This window comes from Sesamum indicum, linkage group LG11 (genome assembly GCF_026168435.1).
Source record: "Sesamum indicum cultivar Baizhima isolate 11 linkage group LG11, ASM2616843v1, whole genome shotgun sequence".
Taxonomy (NCBI): Eukaryota; Viridiplantae; Streptophyta; class Magnoliopsida; order Lamiales; family Pedaliaceae; genus Sesamum; species Sesamum indicum.
Window position 1 is genome coordinate 13,573,915 of NC_142667.1, and position 20,614 is coordinate 13,594,528.

Consider the following 20,614-nt stretch of genomic DNA (forward strand, 5'->3'; position numbering starts at 1 on the left):
CAAGTACTACGCATTTTTGGACTGGACCCTTGAAATCACCACAACCCTTTGATCCGGATCACAGTATATGGTGAAAAAAGCATAATAAATCAAAGTAGTAAAATACCATTTAAAATTATAGTTTGCGAAATATCCATATATAGGATTGAGGAATTGGTTAAAACAGTAATTTCACTAATTAATCAAATATCCAAATATAGACAAATAAAAAATCGGAACCCCAACAACTTTCCGTAATTATAAAACAGGGGACCCAACATTCATTTGTGAAAATTAATTTCTGGGAAAACAATAGATTGTAATTAGGTTTTAGAGCTTCGGGCAATTGTATTTGAGAGGCTGATGAATTGGTGTGCCATTTATCATGTAATAATATATATACAGATGACAGGCAGAGCCTTTACCTAATTTTTCAAGTCTTATGTTTGAAAAAAATACATACATTATATGTAGGAAAATATAAGCAATTATGGTCCAAGTCAAGATATGAAAATCCAATCCATCTTAAATATAATAAAATAAAATAAAATACAGGTCTTAACTGTAAGGCAGCAACCAAAAGATGAGCAGATCTATTCTGATCATCATATGGATTGATGTTAGGCATGATCGCTCACATGTATATCTCACTCTTACAATACTGTACATGTATTATTTTCTCACCTATTTTCTTAAACTTAGAATAAGAATTAAATTAAATTTTATTTTCTATGCGATTGAAAAATAAAGTCAAAACGGTGGTTTTGTGACGCCACTGTAGCGATTTTTTTTAACTATGCTGATTGAATTTGCCTTTTTTATTTTTTTTCTTGAAACGTGATGTGTTTGTTTTATATATCTTATTATTTATCAATATATTTTAAAATACAAAAAATTATTTATTATATGCACGTATGGATGGCGTGCCATGATGACTAATGTTGAATAATTAATAGTGTAATAGGCAATAAAAATACCGAAATTATATATGTGAAGCGTATATTAATTACCCAATTAATCAGAGATTAATAACGATAATCCAACATTAAAGAACTAATCACACGACATAGGAGAGTATATCAAGATCCTATGCCTTGGATATGTCTTGTAACAATGTAATAAATTATTGATGTAAGCAGTACCAAATTTCCATATATAAACATGGTGATGAGACAAATAGAGATGCGTATCAGCCCCTGGATTACGATACATTGTTCTTGGTCTTGGACGAGTCAGGACACCAATGTTAGTTACATTGAACTGTATGCTGCAATATATATTCGGATGAATGAATCACCCTAGCTAGCTACCTATGTCAAAAAATGTTATTACTATAGTACAACTTAATTAATAATTAATTAATGAAGAATAACATAATTATATATATAAGTATGAAAAAAGGCTTGGTCGTAGTAGTTTCACGTGTACAGTCTACATTATGTTATAATCCTGTCTCACTAATATATATGTATCGTCCAGGTGGGATTTCAATAATATTGGGGAATTGTGGAACTCCAGATATAGTAATTATTTGTTTTTTTTAATAATGTAATAACCTATGATTCAACACCCCCGCCCATCACTTTCTATATTTATATCTATCAATCACTCGTGAGCTTGCATGTCTTAATTTGCCTCCAACATCTTGCAATATTAATATATATGTGTGTGTGTGTGTGTTTCTAAATTAATTAATCAATGAAACTCTGGGCCAGCTGCAGATTCCCTTTCAGGGTTTGATTCTTTGTAAGTACTCAACATGATAGTTTAATTAATTCCTAACATATAAACAATATTGTTAACTGCTAAAACCTCGTCATCAGATACAAAAGATAGTTATATATAGACACACTAATGATGCGTATTGATTAGTTTTAGTATTTAGATTAATATTGTCTTAATTAATTAATTGATGTGATCGATGTTCTACATAAGGAGATAATCAATTGTCAGTGAAGTGGGCAATCAACAAAGCATTGTTGGGAGAAAACTCTTCAGTAGTGAGCCCAAGTAATAAACCGTCATTAAATTATTATAGAGAATAATGGGTTACGAAAAATCCTTTAATATTACAGAAATATAAACAAATATAATTACATAACAATATCAACAGTAAATGAGGAACAAGAACAGAAAAGAGATAAATGGCTCAGGGGCCAGATTAGATAGGGGTAGCCCACACCCACTAAGGCCTGCAACCACTACACCAGTTGCTTAAACTCAAAACACACTACCAAGGTTCAGTCACTCAAACAGTCACCAAGGCTTAATCACATAGATCCAAATCAACCTCTAAGGTTTCCACTTAGAAAATTGTTTATTACGAACACTTTGATCAGAGAAAAAAGAGAGATAGAATTGTTCCATTTTCTTCCTTTTTTTTTTCTCCGTCAGAAAAACGGGCGGCTTAAATAAGGAGGAAGACATTGATGTTGGAGAAAGAGGGAGACGGCGAGGCAAGAAAATCGAAAGAGATAGGAGAGAGATGGGGGAAAAGAGACGAGGGAAATTAGGGTTAAGGTTTTTCATTCTGCAGAGAAAGAGAGTGAGAGACCCTTTAAACTAAAGAGGACCCGGTCGGGCATGAGTGGGTCGGGTAGGAGAAGAAGTGGGCTGAACCAGAGCAGTGGGCCAAGGCAGTAGAAATGGGTAGCCATCTAGGTTAGTGGTCAGCAGTGGTGTGGGTTGGGTCTACCAACAAATGGGTCATGGGCCAATTTTTATAACTTTCTCTCCCTTGATCGGGACCCAGAAAAAGGGGACCAGTTTAAAAAATCAGATCTGGCTTCATCATCGCCATGGGATTGGACCTGCAGAACAAAAAAGAGACATTTGCACATACATGGGCTAGAAAGTGAAAAACAGAATTAACAAACCAAGTATATTTCTCCAGAATTCTCTTCAGTGATGAAATTTGCATCTTCTTTATTTTTATCATCCCTTTTAGGCTTTCTATAATTTTTAATAAAATACCATTTTTCTCCACAATTATAACATCTCATATCCCTAGGTTTTTCGTCCCTTTCATCTTTTGTTGCTAAATAGAGCTATAACCAGCCATATCAATACAAAAATATTAGCAACAAATGCAGAAAAATATAAACAAAGGGTAAATAACAACAGATACTAGAGAAATATCAACAGAAGACAAATATTAACAGCTTAATAACAAATTAAGAGGGAACCTCGGGTAAATCTCAACTAGATACCTGACAACCTCAGGGGTTCGACCAGGTGAGGATTAGCAAGGTGTTGGTCTTGGTTCGAAAATAATAAGCGTTATGTAGTAAAAAATAATGCACTAAGTAGAAATATTACAAGCACTTAACAAAACCACAAAGTAGTATTTTTATGCACTAAGCAATATCCAATAAATAAATAATGCACAAAACAGTTTAAAAGTTCGCACACAACGAAACAATCACAAAATCAAAATATCAAATCTTCAAAAATAAGCACTAAGCAATAATCATAGAAATCACACAAAGCGAAAAAAATCAAGAGGTTATTTCACAGAGAAATGAAGACGCGGTCCCAATGGAAGAGAACTGAAGGCTCTGATACTATTGTTGGGAGAAAACCCTCCAGTAGTGAGCCCAAATAATAAACCCTCATCAAACTATTACAGAGAATTGTAGGTTACGAAAAATCCTTTAATATTACAAGTCAATATTACAGAAATACTAGAGAAAATATTGACAAATATAATTACAGAGCAATATCAATAGTAAATGAGGAACAAGAATAGAAAGGAGATAAATGGCTCAGGAGCTAGATCCGGTAGGGGTGACCCACAGCCACCAAGGCCGGCAACCACTATACCGATTGCTTCAACCCAAAACACACCACCAACGCTCAGTCACATAGACTCAAATCAACCACTCAGGTTTTTCCACTTAGGAGATTGTTCACAAAGAACACTTTGATCGGAGAACAGAGAGAGATAGAAGTATTATGTTTTCTTCCGTTCTTTTTGTTCTGCCAGAAAAAATGGCGGCTTAAATAAGAAGGAAGACATTGATGTCGAAGAAAGAGGGAGATGAAGGGGTAAGAAAATCGAGAAGAGATCGAAGAGAGAAGGGGCGAAAGAGATGAGGGGAATTAGGGCTAGGGTTTTTCATTTTGTAGAGATAGAGAGTGAGAGACGCTTTAAACTAAAGAGGATCAGGTCAGGCGTGAATGGGTTGGGTAGCGGAAGAAGTGGGCTGAACCAGAGGAATGAGCCAAGGCAGTAAAAAATGGGCAGCCATCCAGATGAGTGGTCAGCGGTGGTGTGGGTTGGACCTACCAACAAATGGGTTATAAGCCAATTTTTACAACAAGCATATTTATCGATCAAGTTAGATAATAATAGATTCTATGAATCATTAAACATTTAAATTGTGAAATAGCAAAAATCGAATAAGCAGTGAAATTAAGAAATATATATATATATATATATATATTAAAACTACTTCTTTTTATTAAAAAAATTGTATTAAAACTACTTTAATCTAATTAGGCGAGGGGCATGTTATGTTCTGCAAGATAATGGAGTGAAAACTAAGAATGTAACTAAAAAGATTGGTAATAATTGTAGCAGAGATTTACAGAAAACAAAAGTGGTAATTTGTGAATTGATATTGAACAAGAGTTAATTATATATAATGCATGATAAGGTGGTAATGATTTGGACAGAGCAATGAGGAATAAGGTGCATGTTTCCTGACCTTTTGCACATTAATTATTATATGTATAACGCAGCCACCGATAATAATTGTGATGAATAGCATGCTGCATGTGATCATCAATATACGCACATATATATATATATATAATTACACACACATAACTATGTATGAGTTTGTCTTTACGTGCGTGTGTGTCTAGAAATGCATATCTAAGCCCTTTCCTCCAACAATGAAAATATTTGTTATGAACAAATCATTACATTTTAATTATTTCACTCAGAATTATATAATTTTTTATTTAATCCAAATTAAAACTTTGTAACTGACCTCCACTATTATTATGTTTCCTGATATATATATATATATATATATGTCCTGATGAACCAAAAAAGAGAAAGAAAAGGGAGGTTTAGATGAAATGAAATGAAAGGTAGTAGTTAGTAGTGGTGTCTGAATTCCACCTGAAATTTGAGGGTGGGGTTTTGTCTGAATCTGCTAACATCAATGAAACACATACATATCCTCTTAGAGACAGATGATAATATCATAGATAATAAATACTAAAAAGATAGAGACAGAGAGAGAGAGAGAGAGATGAGATGAAATAAAAATGAAAGAGAGGTAGAGGTGGTTGTAAGTGTGAGGAGATAATTGAAACACGATACCCCCAAAACCCCCCAAACCCAAACCCAACACAAACACAAAGGCGGTCTCCTTATATATATATATATTCATTCATTAATGAATCAAATGCAGCAGCATCTCATCAATTGCAACTTATCTCATCATCCTCCTCTAATTATTAATGCTGCACATCAAACAACACACATTATCTTCTGTCTTTCTTTTTTGTTATTTTTAGAAACCTTTTCATATTAGAAACCAGGCCAGTTATTAATACGATAATATTAAGAGGTCATTATAAGAATATAGAGAGAGGGCAACACAAGATAACATAGTAACATGGCAAGTGTGTGTATCCCAATTGCAACCGTAGGAAGCTACGGCTACGGACTACTACTATAATAATACCACTATATGTATATATATTCTGCCAAATTGGTCTGCTGGTATTTCTGAATTTTATTACATTAGAAGTGGGGGGTACAGTGCAGTGCGGTGCAGGGCCTTACTGCATACCTAATTTCCGTGTTGCTTTGAAAAAGTTGTACTCTGCACTGATTATAATGATTGATTTTAATTTCTGGCTCCTCCCCACCCTCACGTTTCTTCCTTAAAACTACGTCTACAATCATCTTTTATATATATAATATATATATATATTTATACATATGTATGTACTCCTCTCTCTCTCTCTTTCTCTCTCTATTTATATATATATATACACAATTTGACGCAGATATATTTGTACCTTTTACTCTCCCTCTCGTACACAGACACACTGAAATGTCAATAAACCACTACTACTCTTCAGAAGCCCACTGCTGCTCTTCACATTACGTGATGGATTCTTCTTCTTCTTCTTCTTCTAATCACAAACCCTTTCTCCCTAACTCCACCCCTGCTTTTTGGCTCTCCTCCCCTAATCACCACCACCCTATCCCACCCCCCACCGCCTTCAACTTCAACCTCAACCTCAACAATGAAGATGACGAGGATTTGGTCGACGACGACAGAGGTAATTACGCGCCCAGGGACTTGGAATTGGAACTGTCTGGCATCCCCAAGGACCCCTTGTTCGAGAAACCTTTGACGCCCAGCGACGTCGGCAAGCTCAACCGCCTAGTTATACCCAAGCAACACGCCGAGAAGTATTTTCCGTTGAATAATGGCATCGACTCTGGTGAGAACGGCTTGCTGTTGACCTTCGAAGATGAGTTGGGAAAATCCTGGAGATTCCGCTACTCTTATTGGAACAGCAGCCAGAGCTATGTCCTCACCAAAGGATGGAGCCGCTTCGTCAAGGAGAAACGGCTCGACGCCGGGGATATCGTTGTCTTCGCTCGCCACCGCGGGGACGCTGCCCGCCTCTTCATTGGCTGGAGGCGAAGGAACTCAGGCGGTGGTGGAGGAGGACTAGACAATACTACCGCGACTCAGGCGGTTGCTAGCGGCGGCAGTGGGTGGAGCAGGGCATATTATTCGGGGCCTCCTAATTATCCGAACCAGAATCAAGGACCCTCTTCTCTCCATTACCAATTACCAGAATTTGCTCATGCAGGTATATCATTTTCTGTACAAGAACAAAAACCCTATCTTCTCCCTCCTTTTTTCTCCAATTTTTTACTATTATTACAGATGCAGACACATGTTTCATGTAATTGCAGTCATACATTTCCATCTGTCTGTCCTGAAATTCGTGTTATATTCGGCGTGTGTTTCTTCTACACGCCTTGGTTGTGCGTGGTGTCCACCTCCCTCGAACCTGCTCATCAGACATGTTTACAGTTTTTTTGCACCCCTTTTTTTCTTCTTAAGAAACAAAAAGAAATCTTGTTTGGGCCATTAATCCCAACATCACCAAACAATCAACTCTATTCATTTCACATTTCTCAACATCTATATAATACACACACAGACACACGTAGGTGAGTGTATGTGTGTAACCCAAGAAAAGCAGATGTGCATGCATTTACGTGTGTGTGTTTTTATTACAGGATCAGTAGCTGCACAGAACCAAACAACAGGAGGGAGTGGGAGTGGGAGTGGGAATTCCAAGACGCTGAGGTTGTTTGGGGTGAACCTGGAATGCCAGGCGGAGGAATCAGACCCGTCGACGCCAGTGGATTCGCCGATGTCTAGCCAGGGACAACCCCACAACCCCACACCGTATCATCATCATCATCCTCAATATTACTCCAATCACATGGTACGCCAAATATTTTATTACCTTTGAACTTTTAAGAATTAGAGAGAGGGGAGATGTGTCTGCAGGTCCAATTTCCCACTTTGATTTTGCTGTTTCCCCTAATGAAGCACAGACATGAGCTACAGTGTTCCTCAACCTATTATTTTATTATACTGACTTTTAGATAGGTCTGAACACTCTTCCAATCTGCCTAACACGTAGATTACTTCATCTAAATTAATTCTTGACCGTGACCACCACCTAGTCAAGTTGAACAAGTAATTATTAATAATCTTCAATTTGGAACGTCCAATGAACACACCACAACTTTGTGGTACCTATTGCTTCCTACTTTGTCCTAAATACCTTATTTCTTGTTGAACATCGAGAAACAAAAATCAAGAATCACCCTTCAGGGGAAAGAAAAAAAAGAAAGGTGCCCGAATATCAAGAAAGAATCTTGTAAAAATCAAATATAAAACAGTACCGGGCGATGAGGAATTAGGCCGTGTTTTTCACATTCAATATACAAGAAATTAAATTTCCTTAGAATTAAGGTGGGGGTGGGCTTTCCTACATGTGTGTTGCTAAATCTGGTAGGAATTTAGGTAGTGTGTAATATCAAATCAAGGGTGTGTAGAAATTCAGAGGAGGTAACAGTTTGGTCTGTGGTCCAAAGTATAGACGGTGGAAATTAGGTTGGGAGTTTGAAAAACCATTAGACAAATGGGTTGCAGCTGCAGGCGGAGTCGCTTTTTGGTGGGGTGTGATTATTTTGTCAACTTGAGCAGTGACCAGACCATATTTGAACCAAACAACCTCAAACCTCAACCTTCAACTTGCTTTGCTTCCTATATATTATTATTTTAGTTTTTGTATCGGAAACAACCAATTCTTAACTTTTTCTGATTCATTTAATAATTATCTGTTTGGAGGTGGCGCTGGGATTCTGGGTAGGTACTATGAATTAACTCCTAAGAGTAAAACTCAAACTTCACTCTTAGTTTGACTCTGGGTTCTTGATTTTTTTTGGGGATAGATTTTTTAATTCCTTTTTTATAAAAGTTCTTTCCACACCAGTAATAGTATATTTTACGCTCTGTAATATATGGAAATTGTCATCCAATAATAAGAATGATTGCGACACGACTTTAGTATGGTAATCTAAATAATGCTAACATTGGATTTTTTGGCTAAATCCGCACCTGCCTAGGCAGGTTAGACGAACCTCTATCCATTTATTAATAAATCAAAAAATTCAAAAAAGTTTTTACAATTATAAATAAAGAGTACTACCCGTTGTCTGTACAGGAAGAGCCTGTTGTTAGGATACACACACAACACACAGTGATGGTGGAGCAAAAGCTGAGCATTTAATTTGTGCAGCAGTGATTTAATTTATAAGCGGGAAAAATGGTCCATGAGAGGGATGGGGATAATGATAAATGTGAGGTTCTTGCATTCTTATCAAACACACACACACACACTATCTATCTTGTCACACACAGCTGGGGATGGCTTTGCTAATTATTGAACTGTATGGTTGCAACAGGATATGATCAGTTTCTCAGGAGATGTATATCGGCAAGGATAAGATTTTTGGGATGTGACGTCCACAATCTGACCTTGTTCGGCTATCATCAGATCAGTAATTAAGTATGGTTGTTTCTTGCAAGAAAAATGAAAGAAAATTCTCCAACACCCACCCCCCCCCCCCCAAAAAAAAAAAAAAGAAAAGAAAATTCCAGTTCTGCTGGTGAGTGTCTCTCAAAAGAGAAAAAAAGAGAGAAGGGAAAGAAAAAAAGAAGAAAAAAAGTGGAGTATCAAGAAGAGAGCCCATCATAAGTCCAGGGGGAAATCAGAAAGGCGAAAGGAAACACAGAATGGGAAATTTAAGTCAGAAGTAGACTAGAGGAATGGGGAGTGAAGAAGGGTCCCACTCCCACAATATATATAGAGAGAGAGAGGGGGGGGGGGGGTGGAGAAATGCATGATCAGGTCCCAGGTGGGAGGATGGAAGAATATGGAGGGTTGCAATCAAGAATCTCAACATTGTACAAAATCATGTTGAATTTTGCTACTGTAGTGATTCTGCCTCTGGATTTTTCAGAGGGCCTCATCATCATCATCATCATCATCATCATCACCATTACTGCAATAAATAGGAATTGTGGGTAAGTAGAAGTGGAAGATAGAGACTTTAGTTTGATGGGACAAATGGCAATCCCCATCAACGCCCTTTCTGTAACTATATCTTCTTTTTTTCTTTTAATTATTATTATTGTCAATCAATATATAAATTCCAAGATATATAATTCTTCTCCAGTACACACATTAAACTATATTTATTTACAGAAAAACAAAATGATAAAATATCAGTTCTTACAGAAATTAATATCAAGAACGCCGAAGCATTGTTTATCTCTTCCCCGAATTGATCATATGGGGTACTAGCTAGCTCAATGTTCTTGATCATCCAAATCTTATGGTTGAGCTGTGCATGATAATTGGTATGTTCGGACATGACAAAGTAACACAAGTCAGTAGAAAGCCATACCTCATCCTCAAAATGATGAGAAGGGTTGCCAGCAAGAACTTGTATATTGTACATGTTGGTAATGGGTACAGGCTTTTGCAATGTAAAGTCACATTCATGTACAAGTTGCTTGACAAGAATCCTGATAATGAGAACAACTGAGGCAAAAGGCAAGCCTGCAGTAGCTGGTGAATAGTCAGTCAGAATGTCATGTTATTATTACATGGACGCCAGAAAGATCGGGACAAGAAAAGATTTCCACTGACCTTAATTCAGTAGTGCTACTGGTAACTCATGTTTGGTGCTTCTGCAAGTGGGGGGTCCCAAGATGCATGGGACATCACTCACTAGCTTCAGTGTATTAACACATTACACAACTGAAGAGATTCTCATTCAGCCTTGACACTGTGATTCAGTCCAAATGTTGAGCCCTGCAAGTTCTTTATTCCTCGTAATTCTGTGTGTTTTGGGTATTAGCCTTTTGACTCTTGAGCTTCGGCTAAATCTTGCCGTCCCCCATCAGTTGTGGCTGAAAGAATAATACAAACAAAGGATCAGTAGAACCATGATACACACCGACGAAAGATGGTTGCTGGCAAAGCCGAAAAAGTTGCACAATCCCCAGCACTCGATACAATTAGTTAAACTACAGATGATGTTCAGCCTAGGTAGTATAACTTTTCAAGTTGATGCTGTGGACAGGAAAGATTGAGAGTTGTTACAGTAATAAAAAGACTTAATCTAATCCGTCAATGCATAAAAACCCCACACATGCAGCATCCACCAATTATGCATTGGGGACCAACTTAATGGGTCTTTCAATCAAAGGACCATCTGAAATGGGAAAGGAAACAGTAACTTTAGTTCTTGATAGTGAATGAACATATTCATAGCCAAAACTTGTTCAGAACTTGGAAAAAAATTATTATAGAGACAAGATAAAGGAGCCAGACCTCCGGCACATGAAAAAAGTGAATTGCTCGACTCCACGTTCCTCGTCTCTTCTCTCACCTCTTGATTATCTCCACCACCCAATCAAGTATGGCGTGCCAGTCCCAATTTCAAACTGATCCACGAGCTCAATTTCACATTCAGAATACTCATTACAAAAAAGAGGATACACCAATGAATTACTCACCCATGCAAACCAGCACCTTTCACTCTCTCTGAGTGCAGTCTAATTAGTTGCATTCTTATAGAATTGGTAGAGGAACCAAAATATTACAGAAAGAAATGAAGAACCAAATGAGAGCAGCTAGGCCGTACGGAACAAAGGATAAAGTCTTTAGGGCCCTGCAACCCCTTAAACAAATTTCAGATGTCCTTCCAAGTTTGTAATGCCACATCAATGAGACCCCTCAGTCTAGTTTCTCTCTTCAGTTCTCTGTAGAAATTGTAAAAGCCCATATAGAATTCTTTCAATTCCAAATGTAGGTCAGCTTTGTCCCCAAAAGGCATACACTTAACGGTTGCTCCTAACTACAGTAGCTTAATACAGCACATCGCTAGTCAGAGTCCATTTAAAAGAACCCAGACCAGTGTTCTCTTTCCTCCCATCGGAGAACAACTACAAGATTCATGTCAATCGTCAAAATCCTCTAGGAACAGTAACAGGCTATACTATTCCTTTTTCTTTCAAACGATTATGTACACATACAAGTGAATTAGATTTGAAAACCTCACAGAAACTAACAAAACATGTGAGAACCTCTCCCGTATCCTCCAGAGCAATTCAGTTGCAGAGGCAAGGAAGACATGCTAAAGAACTAAAGCAATTCTGGAGTCCATTGGAACTGGTTGCCGATGAATCAGAGCAACACTTTTTTCATGTTCCTTCGCCAAAGGCTTCCAAGAACTAGATAACAGAAAAAATGCTTCACTTATTTCAACCTCTCTAAGATCTCCATTACACAAACAATCTTTATCTGTAAGTAATCAGAGTCATTGAGTTGGCTCAACCTGAATTTGTGCCAACACATTTTAATTCACATATTAGCAAATAAATTTTCTCTTTGAAAGAGATTCAAACCCACAGGAAAAGGGTGTTGGTGATTTGCAAGTTTGATTTAGGACCGTAACATGTGGAACAACAAATGAGATGTCATCCAAAATGACTCCAAATCAATTCAACAGCAAGCCAACTTTGCCTATTAGATAGGCAGATGAGAACTCGAAAACAATCAAACACAGCTATATATTGCATTCACATAAAAGCATGAATTCAAACCTGAATGTCGATAATAGATCATCTTTCCAGTCTCTTTGAAATAGAAAATTACCACTTGAAATGAGATTTCGGAACTGTAATGTTTCCTTACCAAGACACAAGAGAGTTAATGGCTCCCTCTCTTTCAGTACGCCTTTTCCCCATTGGGTTTATCTTCATTCTCTTCTTGTAATCGTATGGCCTGAGTTCTACACCAAATATCCCTGACCCAGCCGGCGCCACATACTCCAGATGCTCCATTCAACACCCATTAACGATTCTACATGCCAGGCTAGCATCTCAATGCACGCAGAATGCGGACTCACACACAACCCATACCCCACTCTCCAACTTCACCCAGCCTCGAAATCCGTCATGCTATGTAACTTGAGAATGGCAAGTGCAAGGTGAATGTAAACACACAATTTTGTTGCTCACACTGCTATCAAATATGTGCTACTAATGCTTTTACGACATTAATAATATATCTTGAAGAGTGAATAAGGATGGGTTCTTCCATTGAAGCAACTCCATAGTTATGTTTCCTGGTTAACACAAACTCGTCTTATTTCGTCCAGACACTTCATCAAGCATGTACTCAAGGTAAATTAAGTTTGAATAAAGCGCGCACAGCATGCATCCTTTGCAAAAAATCATATGAACTCTTGAAAGAATGATGCATACATATTTTACCTTTGTACTACTTTTAATTTTTTTTATATCAATTTCGAATAGACAATTAGTTTTTTCGACATTTGCATTCGAGTATTTTAAGAGCAAAAATATGAAGAAAATATTTGTGATTTGGATAAATGAAAAATATAATCAATAATTACAGTAATTCATAATGATGTTATAATTAAACTTCCTCCATTCATCTTTTTCTACGTCTAAAAGTGACAAATTTAATAATAGGAAAAATTGACATAAAAATGAAAAATCAAACAAGAATTGGAGGTAATGTATATTTAGGTTGAATATGTGAGTTCATGTCCTCGAGGGCAATAATGACATTTCTATCTGCAGTACTGGAAAAATTACATCCCAAGCTCTCTTAGTATCATCATCCAAGAAGACAAGATTTACATATATTGAGATCTGAGCAGCAACAGGAATGAGGAATTGTTACGATTTCTTCCCAAAGGCAAATCTGCTGCAAGTCATGGGTTCTGTTCTGCTGCTTTTGCTATGCCTTCATATATATGCTCTAACGACTCAGTTAAAAGCATTACTCAAGCTGGAAACACTAAGAATCCACAAAATAATATTTCAGTGAAGAATCTTAAGTATCAAAAGATCTGAAGCACCCAAGATCCACAACAGTGGAAAGATTAAAAACCACCACATTGTAGGAAGTTGAGCTTCCTAATGGGAAACAATTTTACGGGAGGGAGGTAAAACTTTAAAAGGAGAACATTGTCGGCAGAACATCCACGATTACGGACACGTGAAATAACTGAAATCGAGAGGCTAGCAGCAATGGAGTATGACTTCAAATTAATCTCTGCATAAATTGAATATCTAGTTGTACTTATTTAATTCAAGACAACCACACAATTCAAGGAACCAGGTTTTACATGGGTAATATTGCATACTGGCAGTTTGAGGGAAAAAAAGAAAAAGAATTAAGATGTCTGGTATAGCAGTATATTTTTCGATTGGTCAATCATATACAACTTCAACCATCATTTTTGACAAAGTGAAAGGCAATTGACACATGCATGAAAATTAAAGCCATACTCAACAGATTTTACCATCAGCCTAATTCCAAGTTTTGTCCATGTAAAAAATCAGCACACAAACTTCACACAATGAGTTCAGCGAAAATTTAACTGAGAGTAAATCTAACTCATAACATGCATACAGTGGTCTGAGAATCTAAGGAAACTATCTCACATCCAAAGGATTCATAGTAGATTATTTACCAAAAGAATGCAACTTCATTCCTGGTGAGCATACAGTGTTCTCCCATGAGAAGGAGGTTTAGGAAAAAACAACTCATGGTTCATGGCCAGTGCTCCAGGATTCCGGAGTAGTTGCTCCAGTCAAGAATCTGATCTGGCAGCAGTAAAGGATGAAAGGAGTCCAGCAGCATTAGCAGGTAATATGTCACCAAACCTTCCAACTTGCCCATCTGTTAGCATCGATCCCAATCTTAGTGTGCTCTCGCCAAATCTGCTACCAACCTGAATACGGCCAGGAAAAAGTTTCAAGATTTAGTGAATGATGCAATAGTCTCTAACTTGAATCAGTCAAAAACCAAGCAAAAATGCAAAATGGGGAAACACCTGTCAAACCAAATTAGTTTAAAACCAAATAAGATCATATGTTCATGCAACCAAAAGAGAGAGTAACAGTGGAAGAGAATCCCTATGCTAGAAAATAGGAACTTCATGGACAGAGCACTGGAGGATTTTAGCTAAAGATGTCACCAGATATAGCTCTAATCAATTTCAATGCAACATGTATTCACTGAAATTGTACTGTAAAACACAAAATATCAAGCAAACAGTAGCATTAAGTTTGCAGCAAACAAAATCTAGCACACATGCAAAACAAAGCAATCATTGGTTCTCTAGGGTGTCACATCAAAATATAACACAATTATGAGAAATTGTATAAAGTGCTAAGTTGTAGGTCCAAAGTGAATTAACAATTTTTGCTCCCTAGTCTAGATCATTAGATACAACCTAGATGGGAATGCTGTAGTTCTGAAAGTTCCAAGAGAGTTCCTAGTTAATCTTTGAACTTTTTATTATATGTCGAAATCACCAAAATTACTATACTGATAAAAGTGAAACCGTTGTTGCAAAAGTTCAAAATATAATGTCATGAACAAAACCTCGTATGCACCCCACCCTATAGGGACTAAGAGTATGAAAGTTTCCAAGATAACAACAGTAAGGAAGAGACTATACCTGCATGAAAGACTTTAAAAATGGGGCAGCCACTCCTAAACTGGAGTCCTCATCAACATCAATATTTCGAGATATCTCTTCATTTGTGTAATTCTTCCAGGAATTTCTCGAGTAAACATCATCCATAGATGTTGATACAGCAGTCCTGGCTGCATTCCTAACAGACAATGCTGGAGCACTGGATAGCAGTCAAAGCTTGAAAAATTCAGTAACAGGACTTGGCTGAATTATTTTAGTGGAAACTCGAAGACAGCAATAGGATGTCAAGCAATAAGAAATTAGCTTGTAAGTGAAAGTAAAAGTTGGAACCAGACAAAACTGACAGACACACTAACAAATGACACACGAATAAGCAAATTTCTCATCAAGGATAATGGTAACCACCTGATGGGAAGATACTTGAAACGAGGTACTGTGGAGCAGCGCATAATATTTGATTCAGAATTAGTGGGCAGCTTCTGCACAGTGTCCATGTGAATCCTATTAAGTTGCACAAAGAACCCAAAGAGGACAGCATGCCTAAGGAATGCCTGTCTCTCATTCTCCCAAAGATATGGCTCATACCTTAGATGGATCAAAAGAACCCGTAAGATGACTGCATCGAAAAGAGAATAACAGCAAAAATATGTTTCACTACATAACATTTCAAGTTTGGGAGACAGAGAAATGATAACTCCAGGTCCCAAGAATACTATAATTGCATCTGCTTCTTGTTCATATGACAATTAACAGCACCAGGATTGCAATAGTTAAGAAAAATGTATAATAATATAAGGAGCTCTATATATGGCATATGTAAGTGGTGCTTTATTACATCGGCTACCAAACAAACTAGGCAGAAAACAAACACATCAAGCATGCCACAGGACATGAACTGTCAAATCTTACGTGAGCCAGTCTATGGGATCCAGTCTCTGCGATAGACGATTTACCAACTGCTTAATACGCTCTCCCATGACCGATTGGGGTTGCTGTGGTTTCTGCTTTCTTCTCAAGGGAGCTTTCAATTTAGAGATTTCAGATAATTCATCACTTGCTTGAAAATTACCCCCAGATAAAATATCAGAAGCAAATTTCAAATCAAATAAAACTTGAAGAATGCCTTTTTCTGACACATGAAACCCGCCAACTTCTTCTGCTGACAGGAAATTCTCATAAATCCCAACAACCTATACAAGCATAATGGAAGCTTTAATCATGTGCACCAAGGAAAAATAAACACAAGACTGACTGGCCACTGAATGAGAAGAAGATTGATGTGGCTATGAATAACATAAAAAGACTAACAGAACTTTTTAAAGCATTCTTACAAGAACAGTAGATTTTTATAATTATAAATTATGTTATCACATGATAAAATTAAATCATAAGATAATAATATTTTTATATTAATATTTTAAATAAAATATATTATTCAAAAAGTTGAAAAACATTTTTTGTCAGTTCCGTAGGCTACTCTGTCGCTTCCATAAACACTCTCTTGTTTTATGATTTTCCTGCAAATTACCTTCGTCTAGTGATTAAAAAAAAATAATCTTATAGATTATCAAACTTTTTGAAGTAACCCTATTCAAATTTCCAGTAAGTCAAAAGTTTTTTTAGAACAAAGAAATCCATAACTTTTTATATAAATGTTCATATTGTAAAAGTTGTAACAAAATACAATAATCATAGAAGTCTTAAAGAGATAGCCATGTGTTCATATTTTGAAAGCAAATGAATACTTAGACTGCCTAATTCTTCACATATTTATAATTCAGAAATCAGACAAATCTTTACAGCACAATCCGAAACCACTTGTGAGAAACGGAAAAGAAAGAATAATAATGAAATACAAATAAACAAAATGCAAATCCTTAACCTCAAGTTACAATTATCCAAAGTGCAATTTCTTTTTAATATCATTTTGTACTACTTTGATTATGTTTGAGAAATAAGGTACTTGGTTAATTTATCTATTTCTATATTATTTAATTAAATTAGCCATGAAGCCACAGTTAATAATATTGCTCGACAATAGAGTCACATACCTTATCGAAAAGCCTTGTTGCAAAGTTCTGCAGAATTGATTTATCAAGTACATGTCCACCAATGCGGTGAATCTCTTCACATGCGTAGAATAAAAATGATGCGACATATAGAGAAGGCATAGAAGGAAGAGATATCTTCATCTCTGACTGGTCTTCACTCGACTGTTCTTGCTGCTTGACTACAGTCTCCTCCCAACCCTGCCCAATAACTTGAAGCAATTTAGAGACAAAAAACTAATTTCTAGTGTTAAATCCATCAAAGCAAGAAATAGCTCTAGTTTTCAAAGACTTTTAAGAAACTAAAAACAATGTTGTGTATTTTCGTGGATTGAGATCAGTCCTGGAAGAAATACAACTAAAAGAGATGTAATTGCTAGGCACATAAGATTCCACGGTACAGCCAAAAAGATTTCTTGTAAGATCACTCACTCTGATTGGAGCAGTTGATGACAATGCATCATCCTGTTTCAGATTTCTTGAAAATATGTTTGAAAGTTCATCAGAAACCCATGATATCCACAGACTGTAAGCTCTGACACAAAGATCTTGGGTTGTCTGTCTTAATTGTTCAAGTTGTGGGCTCAACTTGTCATCTACTCCAAATAGAGCAGCAGTAACTAGAGAAGTCTGTTTCCTGCTGGAATTAATTAGTCTTTTTCCAGGACTATCAATTATCTGTGAGTCATTGGCTACTCTAGTATGCTTCAATCCAGCTGGGGATTGGGCATTGACAGCAGTCATAACTTCACTCACCCATGATCTAGGTGAACCAAGTATCACAGGGATATGTCTAGCATGCTTCTGAAATGCAAACAGAAGTCGCCCGATAAATAATGATCTCTCAACAAGAATAGCAGGAGGAGAAACAGAAGGGGAATCATCTTTGATTTTATTGTCAAGCTCGCCATATAGGTGGTCAAGCTCACTCTTGAGCTGTTTTAATATGATTGAAAGACTTCCATAACACTTGTTCTGTACATATGGTGCCAAATCCCGCAACCTACGTGGTGCATTTGGAGACTCCAGGAAACTGAGTAGATCCTCAAGAACTTTACGGCAGCAATTGTCCACAACATCTTTAATTCGGCTTACTTCAGGGCCAAAATACGTGCTGAGACAGCTATGCAAATCATTTTCTTGGGGCTGATGTGACTTTGAGCCAGGAACAGAAACTGGGTTTTTACCATTTGGCTTCATGAACCAAACCCCACCACCAGTTTGAAACGTATTAAAGTAATCTTCAGGATCAGTTTGATCACCAGGAGGTTTTGCAATTGATCTAACTGACTGCAGCACGTCAACAGCTCCACTTAGTTCATCAAATTGCAAGTCTATGATCCCTTTCATCCTCTGAACAAAAGCATCTTCAAAGATATCATCCCAAATGTCTGAGTCTTCCCCTAAGACAAGCTCGCGTGTCCTTTTCCATGGTAACTCAATCTCAGAACCAAAAACACTCTTCAGCCACTCTAAACTACCCTCTAAGACCTGTTTGCTATCCATGGTCTCCCTTATCAACTTCTCAGCTAAAGAAAGCTCATAACCACTGCCAACTACATCAATCAAGTATTTTCCACTAATCTTGCTCATGATTTCCTTCCCGCATTTCCTAAGCCAATCAGAACAAGTCTTGGAAATAAAATCCCGATCTAGCAGTACCATATCAGACTCCAACTTGTCCTTGAACAAATTCCACAACTTCACTTCGTCGTCAGGGTTTGGGATGCCCCCAAATAACTGAGATGCAGGAGGAGTGTCCAAAATGGTTTTATAGAACAAAGGCATATCATTTAATACTTGCAAGAACAATTCCCCCACTTGGCATATAGTGATTTGAATTATCTTTAGGACATCACAGAACACAGAAATTACTTCAGAACTATTAGCATTGGCATCACGAGAACAGGCACTTAGCTTTTGAGACATGATTGCTTTTCTAGAGTCTATAAATAGAGTCAACACCTGTTCCGGTTCAAGTTCATCAGTGATGGCAATAGCCGCCAATGCATCTGCATAGGCACTGATTCCAAGATTACTGGTTTGATCCAACAATCTCTCATGACTTCTCTGTGATATCTGAACCTTGAAACCTTCTACTATTTGCCACTGGTGCTGCAACAAAGGGAAATTGGAGAGCACATTCTTGTTATCCTTGCAGTTGAGCAAGTTAGAATGCACATGCTTTGCACGGATATATCGAGCAGAGGATTCAAGGAACATGGATTCATCGAGGCAGCCCCAAATGTTTTCTGGGGTGTCCACCAGGTACTTGACCCGGCAGGCTATTCCATAAATACGGGCTCCAACAGGGTTAAAAGAGATGCGAGGGGACCTTGGAGGATCATCAGGGGAAGAGAGAGAGTGGACAATTGCATCGTGGATGTAAGAGATATTTGCGGAGATAGATTCGCAGGATGACTTCATGAGGACAATGGAATCAGCTGAATCAATTAGATCGCGGTAGCGGTCTCCGACCAACTGGCGGAGCTCCTCACTCTTATCCTGGATCTGCTTCCTGGTGGTTGCCTCCACATTGCGAATTTCCGAGATGGGCTTCACCCGGAACAAAGCTTCAGCATCCTGATTCCAAGGGACACCACCAGTGCCAAGCCGACTTTGGTTGGAGGTGGCGGACATTGTTGCCTAAAATGGAGAGCACCAACTTACACTCGACACCAGAAAATATCAGCTGCAAGAATAATAACCACAAGGGATCAAATTGGTAATCTTCCGTATGCTCCTATGCATTTTCTGAATCCAGATTTGCCTTCTTGGATGGACACAAACACGAAAACACTAGAAAAACAATCCTCAATCAAGGAGCAAGAGAAGGCATAGTCCAAAATGGCAGCATATACTATGATACCATCTTTTTAAATTCACGGGCAAATGTCACACAATTTAACACGAAATTCCGGATTGTGCCCGTACAAGTGAACAGACCCGAAACAAAGAATTACTAAAAGAGAGGAGAGTTTTACCCAGAGATGTAGGATTTTCCAAAGGGAAATTCATCAAAAGCCTTCAGAGAGGCACCAGGGTGCAGATCAGTGAAAGTAACAGCCGTCGGCGATTTAGGAGAGAGAAAGAGAGGAAAGAAAGAGAAGATCTGAAGACGAAGATGGGAGCAAGAGGAAGCGTGACCCGACGGTGGCGGGATTAATCAACAGTAGTACATTGAGCATGATGTCTGGTACTCCGTGGTCCTATTTTTCACTTATATTTGTTTCATTAAGGTTCATAATTTTTTTAAATAACTTGGCCTAAATATAAAATTATTACAAACTTTCATAAGTAGTCAATACTCAATAATCAAAATTGGAAGAAACCCTCTAATCACAATAATTTTGCAAACTAGATGAATTGTGTAATAGAAATAAGCATATATATATATAATTCGTTTAATTTTTATAATGTTAACTTGAAATTATGGTAAAATAACATTTTATTTTGTATTAAACATCAC

General features: G+C 37.3%; 2 protein-coding genes and 1 long non-coding RNA gene across 6 annotated transcripts; 1 reads left to right on the top strand and 2 right to left on the bottom strand.

The window, feature by feature from the left end:
• The first annotated feature begins 5,793 nt into the window (after positions 1-5,793).
• Positions 5,794-9,783, top strand: LOC105174022 (B3 domain-containing protein At2g36080). 2 transcript variants are annotated; one of them, XR_848804.3, is made up of 4 exons: positions 5,794-6,831; positions 7,268-7,479; positions 8,770-8,905; positions 9,011-9,783. XR_848804.3 is itself a non-coding variant. In XM_011095980.3 (3 exons), the coding sequence occupies exons 1-3, from the start codon at positions 5,946-5,948 to the stop codon at positions 9,050-9,052; spliced, it is 1,140 nt and encodes a 379-aa protein (XP_011094282.2). In that variant the 5' UTR covers positions 5,926-5,945; the 3' UTR covers positions 9,053-9,783. The 2 variants fall into 2 exon arrangements, 1 of the variants encoding a protein (XP_011094282.2); XM_011095980.3 differs by lacking the exon at positions 8,770-8,905 and having other exon boundaries at positions 5,926-6,831.
• Positions 9,784-9,960: 177 nt separating this feature from the next.
• On the bottom strand, positions 9,961-12,777 carry LOC148785114 (uncharacterized). Of its 2 annotated transcripts, none has more exons than XR_016062886.1 (3): positions 10,948-12,777; positions 10,261-10,523; positions 9,961-10,170 (listed from the first exon to the last, which is right to left on the bottom strand). It is a non-coding gene; the product is annotated as an uncharacterized LOC148785114 (long non-coding RNA). The 2 variants fall into 2 exon arrangements; XR_016062885.1 differs by having other exon boundaries at positions 9,961-10,179.
• A 356-nt stretch (positions 12,778-13,133) lies between these two features.
• LOC105174023 (Vps51/Vps67 family (components of vesicular transport) protein) lies at positions 13,134-20,318 on the bottom strand. 2 transcript variants are annotated; one of them, XM_011095981.3, is made up of 8 exons: positions 20,130-20,317; positions 17,578-19,837; positions 17,149-17,346; positions 16,007-16,287; positions 15,503-15,682; positions 15,119-15,296; positions 14,126-14,386; positions 13,134-13,446 (listed from the first exon to the last, which is right to left on the bottom strand). In XM_011095981.3, exons 2-7 carry the CDS (start codon positions 19,783-19,785, stop codon positions 14,246-14,248), a joined length of 3,186 nt encoding a protein of 1,061 aa, XP_011094283.1. In that variant the 5' UTR covers positions 19,786-19,837; positions 20,130-20,317; the 3' UTR covers positions 13,134-13,446; positions 14,126-14,245. The 2 variants fall into 2 exon arrangements, with proteins under 2 accessions (XP_011094283.1, XP_020553509.1); XM_020697850.2 differs by having other exon boundaries at positions 17,578-20,318.
• Between the last annotated feature and the right edge of the window lie 296 nt (positions 20,319-20,614).